The sequence below is a fragment of the Athene noctua genome, chromosome 26 (assembly GCF_965140245.1).
Source record: "Athene noctua chromosome 26, bAthNoc1.hap1.1, whole genome shotgun sequence".
Taxonomy (NCBI): Eukaryota; Metazoa; Chordata; class Aves; order Strigiformes; family Strigidae; genus Athene; species Athene noctua.
In genome coordinates this window covers 2,544,833-2,554,764 of record NC_134062.1, presented here as the reverse complement: position 1 = coordinate 2,554,764, position 9,932 = coordinate 2,544,833, and the positions used below count along the sequence as shown (strand labels likewise).

The following is a 9,932-nucleotide window of genomic DNA, read 5'->3' as shown; positions in this document are numbered from 1 at the left end:
ATTTTTCTTGGAGAGCAGGACTTGAGTCCCTCTTTAGTGTCTGCAGAGATATCCTCAAATGTTGAGGCAAGCCAAAACCGAGTAAACATAAAGGGACGGATCCCTTAAGACGGTTGCTTGACTTTGCAAGAAGTGCTGCTTCTCTCCCAGACGCACCTCAGCAGAAGCGTCGCAAAAAAAAGACAAGAAAACGTGGTGCACAATCATCCAATGTCAGGAAAATGTCCGTGGCGTGTTTGCAGCCTGTCATGAGAGTAAACCTTATTCTGGAAATCAAATTTGCATGTATAAAGCTTAGTCATAAAAATGAAAAGGAAACGCTATATCCTGAGGTTGTTCCGTGGACAGAAAATAATCAGTAATGATCCAAACCTAACAAGTTCTGTGCTTTTACAGTTAAGTCTGGCCATGAAGAACACAGCTGCTCCCGGGTCCAGAGCCTGAGACCTTCAAACTCCACCTCAAAAATCCTATTTACTGGCATCTTAAATCCTACCACGTGCATTAATGTTAATGTTAGTATCATGTTCGTTGTCTCCAAGGAGCACTACCCCGTCTATGATGTGTAAGTACAAATGCTGAACAGGGAAGATCTTTGCTAATGCATTTTTCCTTTAAGCTGTGAAGAACAAGGCTGAAGTGTTCACTTTTTTTCAACACAGAATTAAGGGAAAACGTAACTAGGAGGAGTAGAAATCTCATTATTAAACATACTTCAATGTCTTTTTAACAGAGGAGACATTGTGGCCCAGTACAAAACAGCATGTAAGTCATTAATAACATTCACTTAATAAAATAAGCACAATTAAATATATACATGGTGTTTCTGATGTCTCGCTGATGCTGTTTCTGACCTGTGTTCACACACTTTGCAACTTCACTTCTCACTGATTTACGCTCTACAGTCCCTCTAGTTGACCTGAAGTTCTCGCCCCTTTTTTGTATTTATTTTTAGAATCTTACTGGAGCTAAGGTTTGGGTTTTGGTAAACTAACCCAAATGGAAACAAGTATTTCCTACTTCACTGAAAATCTCAGGAGCTCTGACTTTGCGGCTTTTCTTTGTTTGGGTGGTTTCATGGGTTTCTTCTCCTAGGTCTATTTTTTATTTCATTTCTGCCATTCATAGAGTTTCAAAGATACAAAGGACACCGGGGACACGTAATCAATAACAAACCCCCACATGTGGTTTCCAGGTTCTCCACGCTGACATCTGTGGTGATTCAACACCTATAAGGGGTCCCCGTGGCTATTTCTTCACTGCTAAATAAATATCCACACTGCTTAGGGTTAACTGCTGCTACTTCACATTTGGTTTGGGGACAACTAGTTGGAGGAGGAGCCCAAAACAAAGCCAGGGGTGACTGGGGTGAATAAACAGTAGAGCTGTGTGGACAGTCAGAGGTTCAGTGCCCAAACTCACACGGATCCTCGGTTATTTAGTGATATGGATGAACCCCGAGTGATGGCTTGGCCTTGGTAAATGTCTGCTGGAATTATGAGCCTGCACCCAAAAACCAGGTAGTGACAAGAACTGACTTTTGTACTTTTGCTCCTAGAAACAACCTGTACAATACAAATGCTGAATTTGACTGGGGAGACCTTCGAAACCTCAGAGAGGAAGTAAAAGAGGCCTCCCAAGAATTCCTCATCTTCCTTTTCCAGTTTCAGTACGCTGGTACCTACGTGCTACGGCTAAGTAGCAATCAACACAAAAAAATGGTTTGTACCAAGGAACCCTGTATTTACATTTACAATCTCCCTCTTAGCAAAGCATTTCCTGTTCCAAGTGAATGTTTGGAAACACAGGAACTTTTGAAAATTAGCTTTTTTTTTTTTTTTTCCATTTTTGTACATCGTACTGTACAGGTGAGCACAGCAATAAATGTGAGTGTGCATGCACGTGTGCTACCCCCCTGAGTGCAAAATGCTGCAGCTGCTGCAAAGTTTTGACTCATATTTAAATCAGCACGTATATTTAAATCAGATGCAATGAAATTTGACTGGCCTTTCTATTTATGCTCATTTTATGAAGTACATTAGGGTGATGCCACTCGGAGGACAGTGTTATGAAGAGGGGCCGTTCTTCCCCACAACACCCAGATATGTTGTCCAGGTGGGCATTGCAAAACAACGAGACCTCCTACTGAAACCCGACTGGGCAGCAATTATCGGAGTAATCACAGGACTTCTCATGTTGCTTATTGCCTCTGTGGTATTGACAGTAAGTAATAGTTACACAAATTTTGGTTTTTAGAGGATATTATAAGATTTTGTGCAATGAACCCACAAGCTATCTGTTCCCTTAAGCATCACCTATAAAGTTGAAAATCAGAATAAATTGTGACTCAAACTCTGGTTTGTATATGGGGTAAAAATTCATCCTTATGAATTGATCCAGCGCCCCCAAAGCCCTGTTATATTTACCTGTTACACCGGCCACCCAGAGACACTCAAGGTGTAGGTGAATTTCATTCCTATTTTCTGATTTATTAGATCAAACCATAACAAAATCCTTCACAACTCGCAGCTCTCCAGGAAGGAATGAAAGCATCAATGAGATTATTTTTTCTTTAACGCCTGACCGAGCCTGCCTCAAAATAAAGATGTAGCTATGTCCTAGAAAGGTATTATAAAGAACATCAGTCGTGAATATGTTTCTCCAGTGGTCATTCATGTGACATTCAGTTTTGTACTCCTGATTCAGAGAAAAGTCCCAGTGACCACAACACACCTGAGATCAGACGTGCTGTCTCACAATTAAAAACCACAACGGTCCTTCAGCCTGTTAATCACCCAAACAGCCATTCCTTTATGTTTCTAGTGTGTTACGAAAACAACAGGCTGCTTCTGCAACCAGACTACTGAGGTAATGATAGAAAATGTGATTAATTCATCCAGCAGATCCACACAACAGATAACTATCCTTCCTTTCCCTTGGTTCCAGCCTTATCTGCTGGGATTGCTAATTCTAATGGTTTAGAACAGATTAATGATGTTCTTAGAACACAGACTTTCAGGGTCTTTGCCTAACAGGTGATGATGCATCCTGCTTGTTGAGGGAATAAAGTGTGAATCACTTTAATAGAACATGTCAAAATAAGAAAAGGAACTTGTTTAATTTTGTTGTGGTTTACAGCTTCTTTGCCAGGGATTTAGCTGGTACCAGAAAGGCACCACCTGCCCTCCATTTCGACGGCAGCAGATCAAGTATAATCTGGACAGCTACTCCTCCAACATAGCAAGACTCTTTTCCATTAAAAAATGCCACCCCTCGCTGCAGAACAAAGGTAGGATGGACGATGACTCTTGCAGCACTGCTGGAACGGGTCAGATAACAAAAAGGTCCAACAACAGTGAGTCTACCTGGTTACTTGCCTATAATGGAGGCAGAACCCCACGTGTAGCAACACGCAATGGCCACGAAATTCAGTGATACGCAAGCATTCTTTGTTCGAAATAAGCCTTAAATGAAAAAAATGCTAATAAATGAATATTCATGTTTCAGACTGCGTCCTGAAAAAGGGTGACGTTTGGGAGCCTGAAGAACAGATAGACCTTGAGTCATTCAATACCAACGTTTTCTTTGAAGTTTTGCTGAGACAGTCGCTGGCCGTCACAACCAAACTGGGTCATTTCAAAGAAGAGGTAAATTGTGTGCTGGGGCTAACCATATTTATGTAGAAAGAGCCTAAAACCTGTCATTTTGCCTGTTACCACCGTTTCATCAGCCTTTGGCTATTAGGCACATCCTTTATTTCAACTTTCATCTTTTTAGAATGTGAAACACAAATTTGTACCCATATTCTTAAGCGTGTTGTTTATACCATGTCACGCAGTGGAAAGAGGCAGAATATTTTGGTTTTCTGATGGTTCTACACTGAACTGATACCATTTTGGGACAGCGACTTCATCTTTCAGCCACAGTTTTTCATCTGTAAAATGAAAATAATATGGATTTCCTAGGCAAATACTTGGGAGCTGCAGATTAACTTGAGGACAAATATAAATGAATAAATGAACACACAGTAACACAGATACAGAGCCTCATTCTGTAATTTGAATTTTATGATATTCTCTCCACTGAAATCAGTGGGATAGCATTTCACAGCCCTAATGATGAATCTACCTGTGATACTCCTCTCACTTCATTTGTGGGAGGACAGCAGAGGGAGCTGGCACTGCAGCACGCCGTGAACAGGTGAGGAGTGTGGGGAAATCCTCGCACCCTCCGCTGGGACAAGGTAGCATTCAAGTGTTCTGCACTGAAAACTCAGACACCAGCCTGTGTTTTAATTACACAGAGAGAGAGCTATTCTGAAGAGAGACTTCGCCACTTCCAAATCTTCTCTTAGAGTCCTAATATAATCTATATAAACCCTTTTTTTTTTCTTTTTTTCTTTTTTTTTTAGGTAAAAACTATATATCGCAAGCTTACGAGTGAAATATCTTCGTTGAAAAACCTCTGGATAAAGACACTGAGCGTGCCAGAAGAGATGGAGGCTTATGAGAGCACACTAGCAGAGGCTTACTTAAAAGCAAAACAGCAGGTAACGCTCAGTTCAGCAACATTTACACATGGAATAACGAGTTAAATTCTCAGTACTCTCTTTTCATAATTTTAGGCATGGTCATGTAAAACCTCACTTTTGGAACTGTAGACATTTCAGATTTCATAGGCTGCAAAACAATTAACATTTTAATGTCTGTGAACAACAGGCTACACTGGGATTTCAAAGCAGTTAAAGTAGCTGCTGCTTCTTTGTGCTAACACAGAAATGTTCTGAAAGATCACTAATTTTTTTTTCTTTTCTTGATCCGATACATCCACGCATCCTATAGCTTCTCCTGGGAGCTCTCGTCTCTCTGCTCCACTAGCAGAAGTTTCAGCTTTGAAAACAACACACATTCATCTGCTCCGGCATGTGTTGCAACTTGTTTTTCCACATCAGAACTGTACTTGTTTATATTGTTACAAAAGTTCTAAGAATGAAAGGATTTCATGTCTTGAAAACAGAAATATTCTCATTGTCTCACTTGGAAAAATGTGTATGCTACATAGGAAGGAGTTGCAAAAGCTAATTTTTTTTTAAGGACTAATTACATCACTTGTTAAAAGGATACCCTAAGATATTATCTTGCTCAGATCTGGATACATACTAGATAATTATAATTCAGCATATTAAAGTTGTCAGCATATGTATGCTCAAATTCAAATGAACACATCAACATAATTTTAAATTTCTAATCTTTGCCATTTGAATAAAAAGCAGAAAAACTGCAGTCTCTGTTTACATTCGGATTTAAATTAAAAAAAAAAAAAAAAGCTGTTTGGATCTTTTATTCCACCTAGGCAGAAGAAGAAATACAGCAAAGGAAACAGTTGGCTGCTGAGTATGAGGAAAGTGTGAACAAACAGATGCACTTATTACAGCATGATCTGAAATGTCAGGAAGAGCATTGTGTCACCTTCAATTCTGTCTTGCGAGAGGCGCTGAAAGTGGCGGAGATGCTGACGAATAAAGTGGTTTGGGAAGGAAAACAAACAACGCAACCCCGGCCAGACTACACAAGGTAATAAACATACGGAAAAACTCTGCTGCGATTTCATTTTTGGTAGCTAGAAAGCACTTGTGGCAAGTGATTATGTTGGCTCGTGGTTGGCAATACGGATGTCTAGAAGGTGAAAACTGATTCTTGATCCAGAAGATCAGATGATGCAGGTTGTCGTTTCCACATCTAGGTAAAACAAGCCTGAAAAATCTCAGAGACATAACCTGTGGAGATTCCCATCGTAATTTGGGGGACAACAATATTTTGAGGGTCTTGTGCTCCCAGCCGATTTGGCTCTGGGCTATCCCACCAGTTGCAGCCATGTGCCATCCATGCTCTGACAGCTCTTACCACTGTCGGAATCAGAACGGTGTCATTAACAAGAAAACAGAGAAACAGGGAATTGATCTTTTTTACCGCACTACCCGAAGCAAACCCACATCAAGCTCTCTAATTGCCAAAGTGCAGATATCATTTGCATGTCCATCACAACCCTTTCTCTTCAGATGGCAAGTAACCATCTTCCTCTCTTGAATTCCAGCCTGTTAGCCCAGATAGATGCTGCAAGCAGCAAGATGTCAAGTATCATAACAAAGGAGAGTCATCGCCTCAAAGCATGGGGAGTGCTGGGTGAAGGAATGGGAGCTCACCTTCTTAACAAAGATAAAACCAGGATAATTACCAAGCAGGAGCTAACGGGTAACTACAATCTCTAGAAATTAATTTGAAAATTATATTAGTGTATAAGGAAGGGCAGGCAGGCCTGAGTCAGGTCACAAAAGAACTAATAGCAAAGTCAAATGAGACTGTATGTAGGAAAGATGTCCTCACCGAGTTCCTTCTAACAACTTGTGAATTAAGGGGTTGTTACAAAAGCAAAGTCACCAGTAGAACTCGTCTACATTTTTCCTTAGGAAGACTCTCAGCTTTGCATCCCGCAGGATCTCTGACTTGCTAATTATCCTCTACCCACAGAGCGGGAAATGAACTATTCTGTAGGCAAGTCTCGATGAGTTCAATTGATTTGCCGCCACGTGTTTTCTAATATTGTTGCACCTGGTTTGCTATGACAAAATGTAAAAGGTACCCTGACACCAAGACACCTCTTCCTTTCACCCTTCTGAAAGGAACAGAAGGAAGAAAAGCACAATGAAAGCGGCTTTGGATGTTGAAATGAACTTTGCAAACTGAGGCAATGAAGTCTAAAGTCCTGAAAGGCCAGTCATGAAACATCAGTCTCCTCACGCGGAAATGGTAGATAATCGAATTAGCTACAGACTTTTCCCCACAGACATCTTCTGTAAAAGGCAGTAGAAAGATCAGTGTATTTATTTTAACCCCATCTCTGCCCCTGCATATGATTTCTGAAAAACCACCAACACTCCTCCCCTCCTTCCACAAGGTCCACAGGCAGTTTATAATAAGCGATAGGACAAGAGGGAATGGCCTCAAGTTGTGCCAGGGAAGGTTTAGACCAGATATTAGGAAGGATTTCTGTGCAGAAGGGGCTGTTGGGCGTTGGAATGGGCTGCCCAGGGCAGGGGGGAGTCCCCATCCCTGGAGGGGTTGAAGAGTCGGGCTGAGCCAGCGCTGAGGGGAGTTGGGAACTGTCGATGTTGGGTTAATGGTTGGACTGGAGGAGCTTCAAGGTCCTTTCCAACCTAGATGATTCTGTGATTCTGTTTCCTCTTCCCCTCTCCCGGTCTGTTGTAAACTGCTTTTAGACTCAAATATCACTTCCCGAGCACCTGACGTTGTCTGCGTGGATCCTGTCACTGGACTGTTAACTCCCTACCCACACTGCACCATGCTGCTGGCAAGTCAATGCCCTGGGCCGGTACCTCCCAATCATTTTTTGCATCCTGAGACTGGAAAGGTACTTCACGTAGCTGGTAACATCGGGTATGATCCCATCAGATCTAGGCTGGTCTGTGCTGTTGATTCTGCTTCGGGTAAGTGCCACAATGCAATAACCAATTGCTTCAACTGCCTGTTTGTGGGGTACAGTTATAGTGGGGGTACTGGTTGAAACAAAACAAAACCCAAAAATACTCTAACTTTCCATACTCACACATACTTTTTCCTAAAGAAAATCTGAGAAAGCTTTTCACTTGCATGGCACTGGAAGATAGTGCTGTTCAGCCAGATATAAGACTTAGTGTGGATAAGATGTATTAGATGTTACACGGCTTGTATCAAGGAAGCGTTGAGGTATTCTTGTTTCTGACAGATTTCAGCCCCTCTGCTCATTAAACTATAAAAACCATTATATGCTGAGAAACTTGCAACTTTAAGGGAATTGTCAAAGCAAAAATTAAATTTAAAAAAAAAAAACCTATACACTTGTCAGGAAGGGCTTACAGTCATTCGTTTAATTCTGAACCTAAAGACAACAAACCTGTATTAGCAGGATCCTCTGAAAGCTCCACGGTCTCCGTTCTGAGCTCTAATGCTTCCTTGCCATTAGCATTAGTTTACATAACTGTGTTAAATTTCTTCTGGTTCTACATGTAGGTAAGCGTCGTAAGCCTGAAGTGCCAATATTTCCCTACATTCCCTACCCAATTTGTCCCAACACTGGCCTACCTGTGAAGACAAAACTTCCAGTCCTGTGTCCTGACAAAATGTTTGCTATGGGAGGACTCATGCTCGATCCAGTGACAGAAATAGAAGTTCCAGTGCTTGGGGTTACGATCCACCCTCACACTGGGCAAAAGCTGACTGTCGGTGGGACGTACCTTAACCCCCTTACTGGCATGTTGACACCTCTGGAGATTGGGGGCCCTATGACTGATCCAGAGGGAGGCAAGATCGTTCCAATACTCGGAGTCGGTTTGGATAGTAACACTGGTAGGTGAATGCTCGTCGTGATTCACTAAGTATGGTGTGCACTCTTCGTTCAACCTGTCCCTGATTGATTCAAGGCACATACCAGAACGAGCCTAAAAAAGTCTTTATGTTCCTCACACCTTTGCCTTCTCTTGTCGAGGCAACTGTGGGACAATTTTGTAACTTAGCTTTTACAGGCAGTAGTCCTTCTCTTTTCTATAGCTTTATTTTACAATTAATCACTTTAAAGGTCAATAAAACTACAGTGAAACTGTGAGAAACATCTGAGGTCAACACTCATTAACTACTACACAAACTACTGAAGTTGATTTAGTTAAAGATGATCCAATTGCTATATTAAAATACTAAAAGTAGCATGAAATGCGTTATTTAGAGGCCTGGGGGGTTGAAGGTCTAGATTCTAAAAAAGCATTTTCACATACTTATATTCTTTATGACTCATGTTAAAAGATACACTAAGAAGTGTATCTTCTTCGAGAAGAGACTCAAAAGGAGCGGGCACCTTAATCTTCTTCGAAAGTAGAAACAACAAGACTTATTTAAGAACATTTTGTGAGCCAAATTATTTTATAAACAGCCTTAAACTCTTGCCCACCCACATGTCCCATTAGAGCCATTTCTGTTTCCACTGAAGTAAACGATCATCGTGACTTTTTCCGAATGGGAAGGGCGGGACCATAATGACGAGTTGCCAGGGGATGTTCTGAATCTTATTTCCTCTTCCTCGACTGCAGGAGAAGTTATACCTCTAGGTGGGCTGGTGGGTCCTTCTGGAAATCTAATGCTTCTTGGAGATTCCTTCACCGAACCTCTGAGTGGGAAAATTGCCCGGGTACACGGAGCTCACCTCCGGCAAGACAAGGTGCTGCCCCACAGTGGAGGTTACCAAGCAGTGTTGGAAGCTGACTGGCTGGTAGCACAGACCCATGTGGTGAATGCTCTGAAGCACTTCAAGGCATCCATCTCGGAAGATTCCTGTCTAGTAGCAGAGAGATTAGCAGCACTAAAGGCTTCAGTAGAAGATATGAAGAAGTCTTTCACCACTAGGCTTTATCATGCAACACATTGCTTGCAAAGCCTGGAGAAAAAACAGCAAATAGCTTCAAGTCTCAAGAGTAATGGTGGTAAACTGGGTAGGTATAAAACAACCCGACTGTTTTAAGGAGTAAAAAGGTGTCATGACACTGAAGGCTACAGCGATGTCCCCACTTCCATCCCAGGATTTGGCCAAGACATGAGCACTTCAAACTGCTCGGAAGTTTTCTGTCAAAATAGCCACTCTAGCAAACCTTATGATGCACTCATCTAGGTATTATTAGGAAGCTGTAGCAGAAGGAAGAGCCTTGTAAGCCTCTGAAAGTGAAAGCAGTTCTGTTGATGACAAAACTATTTAATGGTTTGTGTTTCTTCCATTTTTTGAACAAACTAGGTATGATCAAATATCCTGGCACGGAGATGTGGATCCCTGCAGTGTTTGGAATGAAAATCCCAGATCCTGGTGGGTCCACTTTGATGGTGCCAATTCTGGGA

The 9,932-nt window shown here is 41.7% G+C and overlaps 1 protein-coding gene across 1 annotated transcript; it reads left to right on the top strand.

Annotated features, from left to right (window-relative positions):
* The first annotated feature begins 2,046 nt into the window (after positions 1-2,046).
* Positions 2,047-9,564, top strand: LOC141970574 (uncharacterized). The gene is made up of 9 exons (XM_074927189.1): positions 2,047-2,223; positions 3,139-3,289; positions 3,508-3,647; positions 4,412-4,549; positions 5,353-5,573; positions 6,094-6,251; positions 7,277-7,504; positions 8,067-8,402; positions 9,137-9,564. The coding sequence occupies exons 1-9, from the start codon at positions 2,047-2,049 to the stop codon at positions 9,562-9,564; spliced, it is 1,977 nt and encodes a 658-aa protein (XP_074783290.1).
* Positions 9,565-9,932: the final 368 nt, after the last annotated feature.

What these genes read in the sequence shown, in the direction of transcription:
- LOC141970574 (XM_074927189.1), top strand. Translation starts at nt 2,047, where the DNA reads ATGCCACTCGGAGGACAGTGTTATGAAGAGGGGCCGTTCTTCCCCACA. An exon ending in TTGCCTCTGTGGTATTGACA is followed by an intron (nt 2,224 to 3,138) that starts GTAAGTAATAGT and finishes TGTGGTTTACAG; the next exon opens with CTTCTTTGCCAGGGATTTAG. An exon ending in TACCAAGCAGGAGCTAACGG is followed by an intron (nt 6,252 to 7,276) that starts GTAACTACAATC and finishes AACTGCTTTTAG; the next exon opens with ACTCAAATATCACTTCCCGA.